This window comes from Peromyscus maniculatus, chromosome 19, assembly GCF_049852395.1.
Source record: "Peromyscus maniculatus bairdii isolate BWxNUB_F1_BW_parent chromosome 19, HU_Pman_BW_mat_3.1, whole genome shotgun sequence".
NCBI lineage: Eukaryota > Metazoa > Chordata > Mammalia > Rodentia > Cricetidae > Peromyscus > Peromyscus maniculatus.
Genome location: NC_134870.1, coordinates 14801310 through 14821815, shown reverse-complemented (window position 1 = coordinate 14821815; position 20506 = coordinate 14801310). Strand labels below are relative to the sequence as shown.

Here is a 20506-nt window from a genome sequence, read left to right as displayed (position 1 = left end):
TTTTGAGACTGGGTCTTACTCTGCGTCTTAGTCTGGCCTTCAACTCCTAGTCTTTTGTGGGGGCCTCCCAGGTGTTGCTCTTACAGGCCTGTGTGAAAACATTTAACAGATGTTATTTTAAAAACTGTCTGAATTAGTTTGTAAATCATTTTTGCAATTTTCTCCTGACATTGTTGTGAGTTCATTCTTTCTTTTCTTTCATTCTTTCCTTTCTTTTTCCCTCCCTCCCTCCCTCCCTCCCTCCCTCCCTCCCTCCCTCCCTCCCTCCCTCCCTCCCTCCCTCCCTCCCTCCCTCCCTTCCTTCCTGGAACTGATTTGTAGACCAGGTTGGCCTCGAACTCACAAAGATCTGCCTGCCTCTGCCTCCCGAGTGCTGGGATTAAATGTGTGTGTCCAGGTTGTCAGGATTTTTTTCACTGGTTGTTTGCTTTATGAAATACACATCATTTGTAATGGAAATACTTGATTTTTTTAAAAATTTGAGTGAGAGGACTATAAGGAGTTCTCAGAATGTCTCATATTTTAACCTTGGTTCCAAAAGAGGAAAAATTGAAAATAGTGCATTGATGTTAGGACCCCAACAATCTTCTGGTTTGCAGTGTGTGGGTGGAAGCCAGAGCAAAACCTCTGGTTATTCTTCTACAGCTGTCTGTGGCCTCCTTTTTTTTTTTTTTAAAGACAGATCCTCTCACTGGGTCTTGCTGATCAGGCTAGGCTATGTGGCTAGCAAGCCCAGGGGATCTACTTGTGTCTGCCTCCTCAGCACCACTTTTTTTGGGGTCTATTTTTTGAGATGGGCTCTTACTATATAGACAAGGATGGCCTGGAACTCACAGAGATCTGCTTGCCTCTGCCTCCTCAGTGTGGAGATTAAAGGCAAGTGCCACTGTGCCTGGCCTAATTTCATGGACTTCTTTAGTAACAGAACAAAGAAAGCTATAAAGTTAAGACACTTTTCAAATACATTGGTGAGTACATCAGGTAAGCAGATTATAGCAGAATGAGGAGAACTCTGCTATAGGACTTTGTTGCTTCCAGACAGCATTCTTCCTTAGCTCTTTTGTTTGTTTGTTTTTCAAGACAGGATTTTTCTGTGTATCCCTGGCTGTTAAACCAGGTTGGCCTCAAACTCATGTTGATCTGCCTGTCTCTGCCTCCCAGGTGGTGGGATTAAAGGTATGCACCATCACCTAAGGCCTTTCTTAGCTCTTTAATTGTTGGAAAGGAGGCGGGGGTGTGGTCTATATACACACACGCTAAAGGATTTTTATTAGTCACAGGATATTAGGTCTGGCTCAGAGGTGGTCAAGAAATGGCCATTTAGGGAGTTAAAGATAGCTAAATTGTCATTAAGCTCTGGGCCTGTAACATTCCAGCCTCTCCATAGCTCTCCTTTGCAGACATAACTTCTTTCCAGGAATTCTTGTTCACACTTACCCAGCCAATTCATATTATCTCTCTTTCCCTCCTTTCTCTCCCCTCGCACCCTCCCTCCATCTCGCCCTCCCTCTACTTTTCTCTTTCTACCTGTCTCCCTCCAAGGCATTGTGCATACCAAGTTCTTCCATGGAGCTGCATTCCCAGTCCTTGAACCTCTTCAGCTTGTGAACATGTGATATCTCACTGTAAAGGAAACAGTATCTTTGGCGTCTGAACCTCAGCAACCCTGCCCTTCTGTGTCTGGCTCTGTGGTCTGACTCAGGGTACTGCGTAAGAAGAATAGTGCTTATCTGTTCGTGGCTGGATTCTTCCATTTGGCATGATGTCCTCAGAGTTCATCTGTGTTGTAGACTGTCAGAATTTTCTTCCTTGGTCAGGCTGAATAGCATTCAGAAGGGTGAACAGCACATTTTATCTATTAGTGAACATGTGGGATGTTAGATCTTGGCTGATTTCATGCCTACCTCTTTCACTATGGGTAAACAGCCTTTTTGATATTTCTTTGTTCAATACCAAATAGCTATAACAATTCCTTACATTCTTTGGGTTAAATTAGATAATATATACATTGCTTAGAGTAGTGTGTAGTGTGGGAGCATGTTTTCAGGTTCCTCGTGGCTTTACCCAGCAGGTCTACATAGAGAGGATGATTGAACCACAGGCCTGAGTGCAGGTGTCTGAAATGGTCTGCACTTGGCTGTGCTGGGGAGAGGTCTTTTGCTCCACCCCCTTGGCACCTCTATAAATACCCTGGGTCAGAGACAATCAAGGCCCATTGGAGTAGGTTCCAGGCCCTCTCGAGGCTGTCCTTTATTTTCTGTTTATCTCTACACTCTAAATTCTTCTATCTAATATTTCCTGCTGCTCATACTCAAGAAAACTCTGGGGAACTGTAGGGTTGGAGGGTAAACATCCCGCAGTGTAGCACATAGTAAAAGTTCAAAAAGTGTTGTCATAACTAAGAAAGGACCCCATTCATTGGCTCAGGCTCCCATTCAGAAGTACTGTAGGCAGTCTCTTATTTAGATTTAAAAAAAGTTTTAAAAATCATTTGATATGTGGGGGACAGCGGTGGGCTGCAGAAATAAATAAGTTAATAAAGTCATTTGATGGAGGCTGGATGTGGAGGCATGTCTTTAATCTCAATACTCAGGAAGCAGAGGCAGGAGGCTCTCTGAGTTTGAGGTAAGCTTGGTCTAAATCAGCCTAGCAAAATTCAGGACAGCCAGGATTATATAGAGAGACACTGTCAAATTGGGCTGGAGAGGTGGTTCAGTGATTAAGAACACTGGCTGTTCTCCCAGAGGACCTGAGTTCAAATGGGGGAGTTCACAACCACCTGTAACTCCAGTCCCAGAGGATCTGACCTCCATGATGCATGCAGTACATCATATACACTCGGACAAGTAACATGCATATATACACATAAGTAAATCATAAAAGTTAGAAAAATAATTTGATGAAAGAGAAAACGAAAACCCATTCCATGGGTTTGGGATGATGGGAGAGAAAGTGAAAAGTTGAATTGATAACTCAACCTTTCGCATGGATGAGATTGAGAGAGTGCTCATAAGTAAAAAGAGAAGGCAGAATACTGGGAAAGTTGCCCTTACATCCCTCTTTTCAGAGAGAGAGAGGGTCTTGGTGTCTTCATTGGCCATAGCCTGTAACCAGTGCCACTTTTACATTGCTCCACACCAGCACCTTTTATCATCAGGAGAAGGCGCAGGCAGAAGGCTGAAGAGCAGAGTGGCTCAGCTTATCGTCTAACCATCCGTTTCTCTGTTTTATGTGTAATAGGGGAAGACTGGGCTTCCAGCTCGCTCTTAAAGATGTGAACTGGAAAGTGGTGTTTGAATATATGCTTTCATTTACAAAACTAGTCAGAGCAGCTTGATGAAGATACTGCCTGAAATCTGGTTAGTGAACCCACATTTCCCAACTGGTGTCCTGCAGCTGGGACGGGGTGCTGTGTCTGAGTGTAATTGCGCCTCACTTAGAGCTTCACACTAAATTCCCGTGGAACCATATTTGAGCATTAAATTTTCCTTTGGCTTGTAATTCTTTTCATTGCTGAGGATTGAATCACATGCCAGAACCTGTTTCTGAACCACAGCCCTAGCTACCCTGTATGAATTTTGAGTCATTTAATACCATTGTGCTCTGATGCAGTAACTGGTAAAAACATACTGTAACCACAGTTATTGAAACCTTGTGGCTTCCCTAGAAGGATTGAGCATGCCTCGGAGTATAGCAAGTAGGGGATATTTCATGAAGATGGACTCCGTGATTTAAGATAATGTAATACAAAGAGGAAAAATCTAACCTTGGATCATTTAGTCTCTTCGATGTTTAAATGGCAGATATTGATTGCATAGGGTGAACGTAGATAATTGAGTGATATGTTTTGTAACCTGTTCTATATTTTGTACTCTGTTTCACAAGAGCATAATCATTTTGAGTCTATTAAAACAATATTAAATTCAACTCAAGATTTAAAATGCTGTCTTAGTAATGTGACTCATCACATTTTTTTTTTCCTGTCTGATTCTTTTGTTTGTTTGTGGAGGTTTTGTTTATGTTTTGTTTTGAGATGGGGTTTCTATGTGTAGCTCAGGCTATCCTGGAACTTGATCTGTAGACCAGGCTGGCCTCGAATTCACAGAGATCCACCTGCCTCTGCCTCCTGAGTGCTGGGATTAAAGGCAATCTGTTTGTTTGTTTGTTTAATGTTTATTGGTGTTTTTCCTGCATGTATGTCTGTGTGAGGGTGTCAGAAACCTTGGAACTGGAGTTACAGACAGTTGTGAGCTGCCATGTGGGTGCTGGGAATTGAACATGGGTCCTCTGGAAGAGCAGCCAGTGTTCTTAACCATTGAGCCATCTCTCCAGCCCCCATCATCACCTTATTAAATAGTCAAGTTTTTGTAAAGCTTAATGCGTGATAGAATCTCAGAGATGTAGTTTTGTGCATGTATGAGGATGTCTATATATATAGTTTATTTAGCTTGGGAACGATGGTGAGACCAGGAATGAAGGATACAAGTGGCTCAGGTGCCATGATAAGCCTGCAAGGGGACAGCAAGATCCATCACTGCCCTCCGTGTGCCTCTGAGATTCTAGTTTTCCCACACGTGACCACTTCAGAAGTGGGAGAGTGGCTGTCCTGGTGGTGTCAGCAGCAGTGGTGGATTAGTTTGTGGAAGAAGCTGGAGCCGGTCCAGCAGGAAAAAAGTTTGTCTACGTTCAGTGAGAATGTTGTGGTGTCTTAACTTTTTTCCCTTTCTCATTTTTTAGCCAAACCCAACAGGAAGCTTACTTTTCTCTACCTGGCCAATGATGTCATTCAGAACAGCAAAAGGAAAGGACCAGAGTTCACAAAAGACTTTGCGCCAGTCATAGTGGAGGCATTCAAGCATGTTTCAAGGTAGGATCCTTTCTGTACATGAGGTAAGGTTAGAATCAGCACGAAAAAATGGAATGTGTTTGTTTGAAGCTTTCATTTGGAATTTGATGGTTTTTGCTTTCTGTGAGGATTTGGTCTGCCGCTGAGGGGCATTTGGAATGCTTGATTCATGGCTTTCCTGGAAGAGACCAGATGTTGTAGAATATTATTTTAAGGTGTGTTACTTTTGTTTATGTTGCATTTGTTTAACTCTGTGAAGCTGTGTTGCTAAGCGAGCGAAGCTGTATCTAAAAACACCTGATAGTCTAATAAAGAACTGAACGGTCAATAGCAAGGCAGGAGGAAGGATAGGCGGGGCTGGCAGGCAGAGAGAATATATAGGAGAAATCTGGGAGCAGTAGCAAGAGGAGGAGAAGGGCATCAGGGGCCAGCCACCTGGCTACACAGCCAGCAAGCCATGGAGTAAGAAACAAAGAAAGGTATACAAAAATAGAGAAAGGCAAAAGACAGCCAGGTTAACTTAAAGTTAAGGAAAGATGGCAAGAAACAAACCGAGGGCTGGAGAGATAGATGGCTCAGAGGTTAAGAGCACTGGCTGTTCATCCAGAGGTTCTGAGTTCAATTCCCAACAACCACATGGTGGCTCACAACCATCTGTAATGAGATCTGGTGCCCTCTTCTGGCCTGCAAGGATACATGCAGACATTACATTACATTGTATATATAATAATTAAATAAATCTAAAAAGAAAAAAAGAAACAAGCTGAGCTAAGGATGGACTTTTTTTTTCCGAGACAGGGTTTCTCTGTGTAGCTTTGCGCCTTTCCTGGAACTCACTTGGTAGCCCAGGCTGGCCTCGAACTCACAGAGATTCACCTGGCTCTGCCTCCCAAGTGCTGGGATTAAAGGCGTGCGCTACCACCGCCCGGCCCATGATGGATTTTTATAATTAAGAATAAGCCTCTGTGTGTGATGTATTTGGGAGATGGGTGGTAGGGCCCCCAAAAGAGCAAAAACAAACAACATCCAGAAGTCCTCTTGTATTGGGATAAACGTCTTTACTGAGAGTAAAGAAAGGAACTGAACTGAAAATATATGCTTGTAGAACTCCATCTTATGTTTGCTATTTCTGGACTTATTTCATACCACAGTGTTTTTACAGGTTTTTTTTTTTTTTTTTTTTTTTGGTGTGTGTGTGTATGTGTATTTTCTACCGTTGTAAAGTGCATATGGGGCTGGAGAGATGGCTCAGCACTTAAGAGAACTAGCTGTTCTTCCCAGAGGACCTGGGTTCAATTCCCAGCACCCACATGGCAGCTCACAGCTGTCTGTAACACAAGTTCCAGTGGATCTGACACCTTTATGCAATATACATGCAGACAAAACACCAATGCACATAAGTAAAAATTAAAAAAAAGAAATAAAGAATATTTAAAATAGTCACAAACTTCAAACAGATTTTTTTCCAGGTAATTTTGCATGTGGAAATCTTAGTTTATGCACTCTAAATATTTCTATTTCATTTATATGTGTGTGTGCACATACACCATTGCACACATGTGGAGGTTAGAGTTGGTTCTTTCCTTCTGTTATGTAGGTCCCAGGGATTGGACTCAAGTCCCTGGGTTTGTAAGACAAGTGCCTTTATTTACTGAGCCATCTGGCTGGCCTGTCTTACATACTTATTTCCAAATATTGTATGCTGGTATATAATAGATTTCCCAGGCAAGCAATGCTGAATAAGATAATAAATCAGGCTGGACTTCAGCATACGATGGTACATGGTGATCATACACAGTAAGTACTATTGGGTGAAAGAATCGCCATGTCAGGTGTTGCTGTTGCTTGCTTTCTAAATGTCATGTGACCTGCAGTTTCCACTTTGCCTTCTACCTGTTCCTGGTGTGCTGTGTAGAGCGAAGTGCTGCACCTTCTTCTGTGGCCATGCTCTTCTCTTGCCTTTGGTGGTTTGTTTACTCACCGAGTTTAATGTTGTCCATACGATAACAACTTAGAATCCTACTATACAGTCCAAACCTTTTTTTTTTTTTTTTTTTTTTCTCTTTTTGAGACAGGATGTAACTGTGTAGCCCTGGCTGGCCTGGAATTCTGTGTAGCCTGACTAACCTTGAACTCAGAGATCTCTCTGTCTCTGACTCCTGACTGGAGACTAAAGGCCCCAACCTGGCTCAGTCCAACTTCTGTCTCCGTCCAGAGCTGTGTGCCCAGTTAGTTGCTGATGTTCTGCTAAGTGTCTCAAGCTCACTGTCTAAACTTTGAACTATGTCCATGTTCCTGCCAACTCCTCCTCTAGGTCTCATTATCTCAGTGAATGACAGCTCCATCTGTCCTGATACCAGGCAAGAGATGGGTGTCATCTCTGCTCCCTTCTCCCTGACTGTATGCTCCATGGCGTGCACGGCCCACCAGGTGCCATTTTCCTGTCTAGTTACCATATTATCTTTTCTTGGCGATTGCAGTAGCCTCTCCCCTGGTATGGCTTGGTCCTCTGGGGAAGCTTTAGGCAGAGTGGCAGAGTACTCATAATACCCCTTGTCTCTGAGCAAGACTTACGCTACTTAAGGTGCTCCTTTCTGGACTTATGTGCATTGTGTTTTTTCCCAGCCTGTAGTCTGCATTGTAAACTAATACATTCTTTTAAGTTCTGTGTACTTCCTGCTGTTTTGTTTGTTTGTTTGGCTTTTTCGAGATAGGGTTTCTTTGTGTAACCTTGGCTGTCCTAGAACTAGCTCTGTTGCCCAGACTGGCCTTGAACTCACAGAGTTCTGCCTGCCTCTGCTTCTCAGAGTGCTGGGATTAAAGGTGCGTACCAGCACCTTGCAAAATAAATAACGGTTTTGTTTTTCAAGACAGGATTTCTCTATGTAGTCCTGGCTATCCTAAAATTCCCACTGTAGATACTTCTATTTTTGAGATAGGATCTCATATATCCCAAGCTGGCCCTGAACTTGGCATGTAGTCAAGAATGGCTGAATTTCTTTTTTTCTTTATTTTTATTTTTGTTCATGAATTTCTTATCCTCCTGCCTGTCCTTCCCAAGTGCTGCTGGGATTACAGACATGTGGTGCTGGAGATCAAACCAAGGTTTCATATATGCTAGGCAAGTACTCTCTCAACTGAGCTATATTCCCAGCCCCCCCCCCTTATGCTTTTATATATGTTCCTTTCTAGAATTTACTAGAATCTATGTTGACCTCATACTATGTGATAGGCTCTGAGTATACATTAATAAGGAAGATAGTGTTCTGTTTAGTTGGTCTTAGATTCAGAGTGTATTAAAGGTGATAATAACTAGATAGACGCATGGGTGTATGTTGTAATAACATACAATATACTGTTGTAATGACATGGTCTAAAGGAAAATGAAGTAGAGAAAGGAAGGAAGGAAGGAAGGAAGAAAAGGAAAGAAAGAAAGAGAGAGGGAGGGAGGGAGGGAGGGAAGGAGGGAGGGAGGGAGGGAGGGAGGGAGGTGTTGAGCTATATGAAGGGGCAAAGAACTCTTTGGGAGGGTAGATTTGAACCAGTGCTTAAAGCAATGGTTCTCAACCTGTAGGTCATATCTCTTTCAGAGATGGAACGCCTGTCTCTGAAAATATTTACAGTATTGTTCATAACAGTAGCAAAATTACAGTTATGAAGTAGCAACAAAAAATTTTATGGTTGGGGGTCTGTATTTTATGGTTGGGGGTCACCGCAATATGAGGAACTGTATTAAAGGGTCACAGCATTAGGAGGGTTGAGAACCATTGCCTTAAAGGATGAAATGAACCATTTGTCTAAGGGGGAAAGTGTTGTGGAATATTCCTTTACACTGTGTGAAGATGTGTCACTGTGATAGGCTTAATAAAAAGCTAAATGCCTAATAAGTAGGCCGGAGGTGTAGCAGGGACTTCTGGACAGAGAGCATTGGGAAGAAGGCAGAGACACCAGACAAGCAGGACGGGCAGTACAGAGATAAAGCTGTAAATTAATAGAAATAAGTTAATTTAAGTTATAAGAGCTAGTTAGAAACAAGCCTAAGCTAAGGCCAAGCTTTCATAATTAATAAAAAGTCTCTGTCGTTTTTTGTGAGATGGCGGCCAAAAGAGAAAAATCTGCCTATGGAAAAGAGAGAGTGAACAGTAATGGTCTGGGCAAGTTTGAAGATCAGCAAGGAGATTTGAATGAGAGAAAATGTTAGGAGGTGTGGAGAGTTTGCCAGAAGGCAGAGGCTGTGGGACTGTGGCTCAGGCTGAGGATCTGAGTTTTAGAGATGGTTGAGAAGAACTTGCTCTGATTTGATATAGGGTGGATACTTTTTAAAGTGAAGGAGTTGAGACTGGAGATCAGCGAATAATGGTATAAAAACCCAGGCAAGGGACTAGAGTGATGGCTCAGTAGTTAGGAGCATGCACAGCTCTTACAGAGGAGCTGGACTAGTTTCTCAGCACCCACATGGAAGCTCACAACTACACACACACACACACACACACACACACACACACACACACACACACACACACACACCCTTGAGGTAGTGCTGAAGGAAGAGGCAGATTGTTGAAAGTCACCATGTCCCATTTTCCTGTAGAACCAGTCTTCAGATTTTGTTTCTCAGATGGGACTCCTGGTCTCTGACTGGGCTAGATCTCTTGGTGCTGTCTGTAGCACCATGTTCTCATTCCTCTATGAACAACGGCTGCTGTAAAGCTCCACTTGATTCCTGTGCCAAAGGTAGTGGTGGGCTCAGCAGACATCAAAAGTGCCCTGGAACTGCCCGTTAGCGCCTTCCACTTGGGAGCATCATCTTTGTAAGCCTCTAGTGTCTGCTCCTAAAACTTTGACCACGAAAACCATTTTGTTTACTGTTCTATTACTGAGTTTTTGTTCTTTTGGGTTTTTTTGGTGGTTGTTGTTTTGCTTGCTTGTTTGTTTTTCGAGATAGGGTTTCTCTTTGTAGTTGTTACTGAGTTCTTTTGGTTTTTCGAGACAGGGTTTCTCTGTGTAGTTTTGCGCCTTTCCTGGAACTCGCTTTGGAGACCAGGCTGGCCTCGAACTCACAGACATCTGCCTGGCTCTGCCTCCGGAGTGCTGGGATCAAAGGCGTGCGCCACCACTGCCTGGCGGATTTCCATATTTTCTTTTTTTTTTTTTGATTTTTCGAGACAGGGTTTCTCTGTGTAGCTTTGCTACTGAGACTCACTTGGTAGCCCAGGCTGGCCTTGAACTCACAGAGATCTGCCTGCCTCTGCCTCCCGAGTGCTGGGATTAAAGGCGTGCGCCACCACCGCCCGGCCCGGATTTCCATATTTTCTTTCTTTTTTTTAAAAAGATTTATTTATTTATTATATATACAGTGTTCTGTCTGCACACACCCCTGCAGGCCAGAAGAGGGCACCAGATCTCACTACAGATGGTTGTGAGCCACCATGTGGTTGCTGGGAATTGAACTCAGGACCTTTGGAAGAACAAGCAGTGCTCTTAACCTCTGAGCCATCTCTCCAGCCCCCATTACTGAGTTCTTAAGGGTTTCCGTCATACCTTGCCTGAGCTGCTGCTGGTGGTGCCCAGCTCGCCTGAGTAGCTCTTGCTGGGCCAGTATTGCTCCCATTTTAAGTCACCATAACTTCGTGGTAGCACTCACTGTACATTTTTACTGTCATTGTTTTAACTTCTTTTTTTTTTTTAAATTTAGTGAAACTGATGAAAGTTGTAAGAAGCACCTTGGCAGAGTATTGTCTATTTGGGAAGAGCGATCTGTGTATGAAAACGATGTGTTAGAGCAACTTAAGCATGCTCTGTGTAAGTACAGGATCTTGGTCTCTTTTTGTGGTCCTCTCAGGAAAGCACATCTTTCATAAAATTTAATGTTTTTTAAATCAGATGGAGATAAGAAGACAAGGAAGCGGACTTATGAACAAATAAAAGTGGATGAGAATGAAAATTGTTCCTCTTTAGGGTCCCCAAGTGAACCACCGCAGGTAAAAATTCAAGACAGCTGTGGGATTTTTACTCCATATGACCTCTGGGTTTTGATCATTTCAGTGTTCTGGGTACAAGAAAGGCACTAAATTAATCTCTCTCCATTCTGGTAACAAATTGCTTTTGTTTGAAGTAGTATGCTTTGTGGGGGTGGGGTGGGATTTTGTTTCTCTAGTTATGCGTGTGTTCCTGGGTACATGCACGTGAGTACCCAAGGAGTCTAGAGACGTCTGTTTCCCTGGACTGGAGTTTCCTCAGTTATGGGCTACCTGTCGTGGTTCTGAAAACAGAACCCTTCTGCAAGAGCAGTTCATGCTCCTAATGCTCTAACTGATGTGCTAGCTCAAGTGCTGTTGTCTGCTCTGTATAGGGATGCATTTCTCATTGCTGAGTGTGATTAGATGTAGTGAAACATCTACTGTTTAAGAGTTTATTTTTTAAATCAAACAAACACGACCAACACATTTGTTACATGACTTAAACTCAAATTCTATCCTTAGAGATAAACACTGGTCCCTTTAAATATTTTTTATTTTCAAACATGTAAAAATAATTGTTAGAAAGATAACAAAAGCCGGGGGGTGGTGGCGCACGCCTTTAATCCCAGCACTCGGGAGGCAGAGCCAGGCGGATCTCTGTGAGTTCGAGGCCAGCCTGGACTACCAAGTGAGTTCCAGGAAAAGGCGCAAAGCTACACAGAGAAACCCTGTCTCGAAAAATCAAAAAAAAAAAAAAAAAAAAAAAAAAAGAAAGATAACAAAATATGTGGTGGTAAGCCAATATATTATGTATAAAACTTTTCAGGAAAATAAAAATTTTCCAGGTTAATACACTAGGTTTGAGTTAATAGCTACCTTCTCTTACCTCTGAAGTGTCTGCCATATGAACCAGTCACTTAGCTCATTTTGCTAATTAGGTAAGTTTTGCACTCTTTGTCTTCATGCACAGTGGGGTGTGAACACCTCACGGTCTAAAGTGCTTTCTCATGTTCAACACTTACCGTAGTTTCTTTTACTCAACATATTAAAGAAAGGTTGGGGGCCGGAGAGATGGCTCATTGGTTAAGGGCACTGCTACTCTTATCCTCAGTTAAGCTCTGAACCCGAGAACCTAGGTTTGGTTTGGTCCCAGCACTCATTAGGCAGCTCACAACTATCTGTTACTCCAGTTCCGAGGGGTCTGGAAACCTTTTGTGTCCTCTGGGACACTGGCTGTGATCATGTTTCACAGACAGAGGCAAAACACACGAAAACATTTTGTCTAAATGTATTTTTAAAAGTGTCTTAAGAAATGTTACACATTGTAGACTTTTTGCTAGTGAATACTTCATAAGGATTAGGCGTACTAAAAAGGTGTCAAATCCTCTATATTTGTTAGAGCTTTATTTCTTTTGGTTCTGAAGTTGTGTAATTTTTTAGACTCTCGACCTTGTTAGAGCATTACAAGATTTAGAAAATGCAGCCTCAGGTGATGCAGCAGTCCATCAAAGGATAGCTTCTTTGCCTGTGGAAGTTCAAGAAGTGTCCCTGCTTGAGAAAATAACAGGTAAGAAAAGAAAGTGAGGTCCAAGGGGTTGTTTGGGAGGCAGCATGTGGGAGCAGGTTGTCATCATTTTGTTGTGTATTAATTGTAATACCCTGTGCTTTTCTTAGATAAAGAATCTGGAGAGAGGCTTTCTAAAATGGTAGAGGATGCTTGTATGTTGCTGGCAGACTATAATGGCAGACTGGCGGCAGAAATAGATGATAGAAAGCAACTCACTCGAATGTTAGCAGATTTTCTTCGTTGTCAAAAGGAAGCCCTTGCAGAGAAAGAACATAAATTGGAAGTGCGTAACCTTTTCCTTCTTTAGTGCATATTTATTTAATTTTATTATACCTTAATGTATCTGTGTATTTTTAGAGTTCTTGCATCATGGACTATTTTAGGCAGTGGCCCAGGTAAGCTGCTTCTTGCTGTCAGTTTTTTCCTACAGATTGATTAAACAAATCTGGAATTTTGGTCTTAACAGAATTTGTTACATTCCAAATCATCTATGTGAAATTCCATGTAATAGAAATGTAAACCCTTCAAGCACAAACATAATAGGAAAATAACAAGTCTCATAAGTCTTGTGTTAATGGCAATAAATTGTTTGGTTTATTGAATTTCTATTCTTAGCACATACTGTCTTTTAGGTCTATCATTAAATATCCAAATTATTTCTCCACCTCTGATTCTCACATTTAATATATTCCTCCTCACTCACTCTCTGGGCTTATACAATGCTGTTCCGGAAAAGACTGTTGATGGATTACATATGGTTGTGACTGATGGTGATGAGTCTGGGGCTCAGAAGGTAATACAGAAGCAGTCTCATTTATTTTGAGCAGAGAAGCCATTGTCAGCATAGGGGAGCTGGGTTTGGCTTTATTTAAAAGATCAACTAGTTCTTACTTGAGTTGTTCTTAATTTCAGTACCATGTGAGAATGTCCTGTTTGAGTCCCTTTATTTACAGACAGCTCCTTCTAAATTTGTAGGTGTATCATGGTACTGCCTCTTAATTTGATTTATTATTGTTTAATTCTTGGCTCAGCAGTTTCTCTCTCAATAAGCCCCAGGTGGTACTTGGACTGGCTTGCTCTTGCAGTTCTGAGAGAGCTCCTCGATTATTCCACACCCCAGATGCTCAACTCTTAATTTTACACTGTCCTTTTTCAGTTTGCTCCCTCTCTGCTCACACAAACTCACTTAGTCATTGGCACTTTGCTCTGTCCTTGAAGAGGTTGCCCACTTGGAATGGAAAAGATGCAGTGGAGTTTCTTAGAACATGAGTTTGGGAGTTAGCTTACCTGTTTGTGATGTTGTAGTGGCCTTCAGTCTTATTCATCCTTACTTGTTTTCCGTTCGCAGCATTGAGGGTGAGTATGTCAACAGTTTTTGTCTTCAGCCTTTTGGTACGGTTTCTTTAACTTTTGTCGAGCTTCTGTTGCAGGTATTGGACACGGCGTATCATCTAACGATGTCATCACCATTAGGGTATTCTTCCGGCTAAAAATAAACATCAAACTCCAAAGCCTGTATTGTCTCATGTTTTTGAAAATTGAAGAACGATATTTATTATTCTATTTATACCTGCTTTCTCACTTTTGGTGTTGACTATTACTGGTTTCAAAAATACAATTTATATTTGACATGTAACTGTAGAAAATAGGTCACTCCTACACCCACCCCTGCCCCCATTTGCTGGTGCATTCTAGCCAGATTTTCTAGTTAATAGTCATACACAGAGCCGATGATGGTAAGACTAACATTTACCATGTCTCAGGGGCACAGTTCTAGCCCCTTCACATAATCACCTCATTCAGTCCTACACAGCAGGGTACATATCATCCACAGGTTATAGTCATGGAAATAAGGTTCAGGGAGATAAAGTAGCTCCCACATTTTTCACAAAGCAGTATTGGATTGTTTAGAGCAGTGAACTTCCAGCATCAGTGCATTCACTCCAAAGCCATGTTGGCTCTTGTTCTGACAGAAAGAAGTCTACCCCCCCTGGCAAAACCCGAAGTCCTCTTTCTCCAGCTCTTAAGAACCCTTGCCTTTCCAAGTAATCGCTGGCTTGAAATAAAGTCTTCTAGGGAGTTTGATTGTTGTTCATTCAGTATGGCTGAATTTTATATCGAAGAAACCACCTCAATTATCAGGATATTTTGTTTTGTTTTTCTATTTTTAAATCTTTCTGGTTTTTTAAGACAGGGTTTCTCTGTGTAGCCCTGGCTGTCCTGGAACTCACTCTGTAAACCAGGCTGGCCTTGAACTCAGAGATCTGTCTGCCTCTGCTTCCTGAGTTCTGGGATTAAAGGTGTGTGCCACCATGCCCAGCTCATGATCGTATTTTTAAAGCTACTGTTTACATAAACTAGGAAGTTACAGAGCAAGATCTCAAGATCTCACTGTAAATCGTCATTGAGAAGTAAGCTTTTTTTTTGTCATATGATGTGACAATGACTTGATATTTAAACATGCCTTGTATTAGTAGGCAGCATCACCCTGAAGTAGAGACTGAGGACCGAAAGCTTGTTTTTGTATCAGCTACACTGTTTCTAAAACTGGTTTAAGTGTTGGTGACACTAATCACCATTGTTAGAAAATAGAACAAAAGTATCAGTTTAAGAAGAGAATGTTTGGGGCTGGAGAGATCGCTCAACAGTTAAGAGCACTGACTGTTCTTCCAGAGGTTCTGAGTTCAGTTCCCAGCAATCATGTGATGGCTCACAACCACCTATAATCTGGTGCCCTCTTCTATCCTGAAGGGACACATGCAGGCAGAACACTATATACATAATAAATATTTTTTTTTTAAAAAGTGGATGTTTAATATGTTGAGGGAGCCATTCTTAAAACATTTGAAATCAATGAAAACATGGAGTGCTTCTAACAGTTGAGGTAATCCCTTTTGATTAACTTTGATTAGTAAACAGATAATAGACTACTAATCTAGGCTATTGCACTTGCCTGTAATCCTAGTGCTAGTGAGGTTGAGGCAAAGAGTTCCTGAGATTAAGGCCAGCGTGGACTATAGAGCAATAATCTGACGGGGGTGTTGGACGGGTGGATGGATGGATGGATGGATGGATGGATGGATGGATGGATGGATGGATGGATAATGGATTTGATTTGGAACCCAGAACTCCCCATCTCAGCCTTCCTAGTGCTGGCATCGCGTGTGTCTGCACCATAGGATGACTTAAAGTGACACTTCGATGTGTTGGGGGCAGGAAGATGAGAGATTCTTCTATATCAACGAGATCCCCAGTTGTTTAGTTTCCACAAACTGTAGTGCGGGATTCCACAATATGGTCCTGGAAGGAAACATGCTTTTTTAAAGTCAGTGCTTTTTGCCTTTAGTCCCAGCACTCAGGAGGCAGAAGCTGGCAGATCTCTGAGTTCTGAGTTCAAGGCCAGCCAGGGCTACACAGAAACTCTAGAAAAGAGCTGAAATAAGTGAGTAAACAAGCAAATACATAATGTCAGTGCTTGCTAATCTTTGTGGATCCTGTGATGTTCTGTATTTCCAAATAATTTTATTGGAATTTGTTTTGCATATGATACAGAGATGTAATAGATTGAAAGTGGTAATTAATGGTTCCCTTACTGATTAATAATGGGACAGGTATAGTGGCTCATGTCTTAGTCTTAGACCACTGTAGACTGAAGCAGGAGAAGCATGAGTTGGAGGCCAGTGTGGTCTTTGTAGGAAGTTCCAGACTGGCCTCTGCTGCTTAGTGAGATTATGTCCCAACTTTCTCCCCTAAAATCCAAAATTAATGACTTTTTTACTAGTGTTGTGAAATGCTATTTCTGCCAAGCTTAATTTCTATATGTGCACACTGACCTGTAAGTTTGACGTTTAATTGTACAGATTGTGACTTCAATTGCTTTCTAATACTGTTCATGTTTGCCATTTCAACTAATTATGGTTATTGTGTGTATGAAATTGTGTTTTTTTCTCTTTCATACTTTGTATTTTTATTGAGAGTGCTCATTCTTTTATCATGACATGGGTCATTTTTTTCTGTCATTTATACCTAAGATAAAGTTTAATTTACAAGGTAGATATAATAAGGAATTAATCGCAATATGATGATAAGCCTGTGAGATGTAGTTTCTCTCACATCTCAGTTCACTGTAGTGAAATTGGACTGTGATGACTGAGGATGACTGACAGTGGAGAGAAGCCTGGACGAGGACTGCTTACAGAAAGACCTCAGGGCCGGGTGTATAGTGGCTAGAAGTTTGGCTCAGTAATGTGAACAAAGGAGAAAAGAGCCATTCTTTATGTTGTGAGAGTGTCCTGTTTTGTCTGTGACTGCAGGAGTAGAGTAAGCAGTGCTGAGGCTGGAAAGGGGACAGTGCCAGGTGGGCTGGAATCCCCCTGTCCCTTCCTGATGGGGAGTATGTGCGGATGAACAGGTGTGCTGCCTGCAGAGGCGAGGCCTTGTTGCTCAGCACCACTGCAGTTCGTTACTGTAGCAGCTGAGGGTTCTTAGGAGTGAGAGGAAGTGAGGAGTAGCTTGGAACCACCATGAAGAAGGCCCTTGAATTTCCAAAGCGCAAGAAGGAGCAGTGGTGCCGACTACTCCTGGTTTCTGAGTGAACTGGAGAGTGAAGGTGGGCAGGACTTGGTTTAAACAGTGTGTTGGCAGTGCTGGTCTGAGCTGCCCAGGTAGTAGCAGTGGAGTATTGGATGGCTTCTTTCTTGTTCCCGTGTCCAGGCCAACTGTCCTGTTGCTGGGCTTAAAGGTGTGCATCACCATGCCTATGTCAGGTGAAGTTTTGTTACTGCTGTAAAGGTACTGTGTGTTCATAGTTTTGCACCCATTGCTAAAGGCATAGATGCTACCTACAATTCCATTATTCCTTAATTTTTAACAAGATTCGAAGGATGGGATTGTTGTACCTACAACTATTTTTGTATGCTGTCGTACTTTGCACATTTACTGTAAACATTTCCATATTTATCACCCCTCCCCCCTTCCCCTCCCCCTTGGTTTTTCAAAACAGGGTTTCTCTGTAATGGTCCTGGCTGTCCTGGAACTCACCTTGTAGACCAGGCTGGCCTGGAACTCACAGAAATCTGCCTGCCTCTGCCTCCCAAGTGCTGGGATTAAAGGCTTGCACTACTACCACCCTGCCCCTTTTGTTTTTTGGGATGGCACCTTGAACTTTGCCCATGCCAATCAAGCTCTCTCTACTCTTATCTTAATTACCAATCTGACTTTAATAGCCAAGTTATAGCCTGTTACAGAATAGTATTTATCTACCTACTTTGTTTCTTTTTTTTTGTTTGTTTTGCTTTTCAGAGACAAAGTTTCTTTGTGTAGCCTTGGATGTCATAGAACTAGCTCTGTAGACAAGGCTGGCCTTGAATTCACAGAGATCCACCTGCCTCTGTCTCCTGAGTGCTGGGATTAAAAGTATGCGCCTGGTTCTTGGAGTTTCTTACTGTTAAATTATTGGTTTAAATAACATTTTGGTGTGTCTATTACATTTGACTTCTTGCTGTTGGAAAAATATTGCTCTGAATCTCTTTCAAGTTAAATCTTTGCTTATTTGTGATAGTTTTAAGTTCTTAGGGAGAAAATTAGGCCAGTAGGAGATACATGGTTTTTTATTTGTGTGCATGCCACAGAACAAAATCAGCTGCTGTTTCTCAAGCACTAGACCTGGTGTTTTTGAGACAGGGTCTCTTATTAGTCTTGTACTTGCGAAATAGGCTAAGCTGGGTGGCTAATGAGCCTTAGAGATCTGTCTCCCTGTCTCATTCCTCAGTGCTGGAATTACAAGAGTGCCTCGACACACACAGCTTGTTTTTCATGGGTTCTGGGAACCAGATCCAATTCTTCATGCTTGCAAGGCCTCCCATCTTCATAGCCCTTAGGGCAGTGTTGAAGTACATTCCGCTGTATGTCCTGCTTCTGGAATTCTTCCTTTTGCAAAGCTGATACTCTTCACCCTGAAACAAGTGTTCCATGATTTCCTTTTACCTAGACACCAGTGCCATGGTCTGTGACCTTGACTACTGGAATAGTGACATATTTGTCCAATTTGCTTTACAGCTTCTAGGTCCATCCATGCTGTAGCTTCTGTCAAAAACAATCTGGTTCTTTCTGTTGGTCTTTAATGGATCCATTTTCAAATTTTCTATTGTTTTATTGATTGAATTGAAAAGCTACTCTGAGTAGAGCCAGACAGATCTCTGTGAGTTCAAGGCCAGTCCGATCTACAAAAGAAAGAGACAGAGGTTGGGGAGAAGGAGGATGAAGAAGAGAAGAAAGAAAAGTTATTCTGGTCAACTATGTCTAAATTCTCTTCAGTAAAGAGTAGCTTTGTTGAGTAACACTCTCCCCCCCCCCCTGCATTAGAGGCTGGATTTTATTGTGCACACACCTGGATGTTGGTCCCATTGGTTTTGAAGGCTTGTTCTTTTTGCAGGAAGACCTTAGCTGCATTTTAGTTTTTCTTCTGAATTACTTAGAGCTTTTCATTATATTCTTATTACATACATTAAATGTTCAGAATTGTTACTCCATCTTGCTCATCTTTTCTCCTGTTTTAACCACTTCTAGAATGCTTTTCCTCTATATTCTGTCACTGTTGGTGGTTTTGGTTTGTTTTGTTCTTCTAGAATGCAGTCTTGGCTTGTCTAATGTTAGTGGTGGTGGCTGTGTCATGATCATTTTGTTGTTGTTCATTGAGATAAGATCTCCATCTGTAGTACAGGCTGGCCTTAAACCCAAGAGCTTCCTGTCTCAGTCTTCCAAGTGCTGGAATTACAAGCATTTCCCGCCATGCCAGATTAATATTGAGTAGAGTTGGTTTTGTCAGATTGTTTTAGGTCTTTGTTGAAGACAGGGATTTACTATCACAGTTGCTTAACTAGTTTGCAAACTGTTACTTAGGATGAGTGGAGAGGGAATCAGAAGCCAGGAGATCCATTTTAAGACTGGATTTCTGGTTTCACTTAGACCTGAGTTGAAGTTGATTTTCCCAATGTCTGTTGACTATTGTCGAGGATACCTGCTGTTGTCATGGCCTGTGGTTTTTTTTTTTGGGGGGGGGCGGGTTTAAACCTTGCTTTGGCAAGCCACAGGAAACACAGGCTTCCTTTTAAGAATGACTTGCAATAAGGTAGCAAGGATTATGAATGTCTGCAATAGCTCTAAAATATTCATGCCTTCAGAGCTTGGCAGAGATCACAGCAGCGTCAGACCTGTTCAGCATGAATATAAAATACTAATTAACTTCTGTGTATTTTCTACAAAAGCGAATGAATATGTGCTTCTTGCTTAGTTGGGTAATCCTGTAGATTTGATTGCTACCAGTACACTTGCTTAAAGCCTTTGCTCCCCTCCCCTTCCTTCCCCTCCTCTCTCTTCCCCTCCTTTCCCCTTCCTTCCACTTCCCTCCCTCCCCCTCCCTTCTCCTTCCCTTCTTGATTTTGCTGGAACTCACTATGTATACCAGGCTGGCCTTGATCCATCTGCCTCTGTCTCCTAAGTACCACTTTTACTTTTCCTAATCTATGGATTGAAGAATTAGGGAATTCAACCCTTTAAAGTATTTGGTTGATAGACAAGTTATAGTCTTTGAGAAAAAAAAAATCTAAGGATAATTTAAGTAAGCAAAGTAAATTTGCAAAATATATAATGAATCTTTCATTTCTAGTCTTTAGAGAATATTCAAATGAATTCCAATAAAAAACAATTTTTTATGACACATAACTTATGGCAATTTTTTTTTCTAGGCAGACACTTTTTAAAAAAGTTTTTTGTTAGAGTTTTATTATGACAATTTCATCCACGTATACAATTTTTTTTTTTTTTTATCATACTCATCCCTGTTACCCTATTTTCCCTTCTCACACTGAAGAATATGTGTCTCCCCTGCAGCAATGGCCTGGGCACTGAGTTGTTTGTAGCTCAGTGGTAGAGTACTTGCCTAACATGCATGATGTCCTGGAATTGCTCCACTGCTATCTTAGCACTGTAAGAGTGGGTAAGATAGCGGTGTGTGGAGAGGAAAAATGGTCACAGTAGAGTAACTATTGAACATGCCCTAACTACTAGTTAGTGGCCGTCATAAGACACATACGATAGGTGCAGTGTATGAGAAATCTAGTATTATTATTTTTA

The 20506-nt window shown here is 41.8% G+C and overlaps 1 protein-coding gene across 5 annotated transcripts in view; it reads left to right on the top strand.

The window, feature by feature from the left end:
• The window catches only part of Rprd1a (regulation of nuclear pre-mRNA domain containing 1A), a 54250-nt gene that overhangs the window by 19984 nt on the left and 13760 nt on the right, over positions 1 to 20506 (top strand). For all 5 annotated transcript variants that reach the window (XR_013045991.1, XM_042264319.2, XM_076554834.1 and 2 more), the window contains exons 2-6: positions 4738 to 4867; positions 10542 to 10648; positions 10730 to 10827; positions 12247 to 12373; positions 12481 to 12656. Coding sequence is in view for 4 of the 5 variants with exons in the window: in XM_042264319.2 (XP_042120253.1) it covers positions 4738 to 4867; positions 10542 to 10648; positions 10730 to 10827; positions 12247 to 12373; positions 12481 to 12656 (638 nt within the window). In the remaining variant the exon portion in view is untranslated. The remainder of the gene's footprint in view (positions 1 to 4737; positions 4868 to 10541; positions 10649 to 10729; positions 10828 to 12246; positions 12374 to 12480; positions 12657 to 20506) is intronic.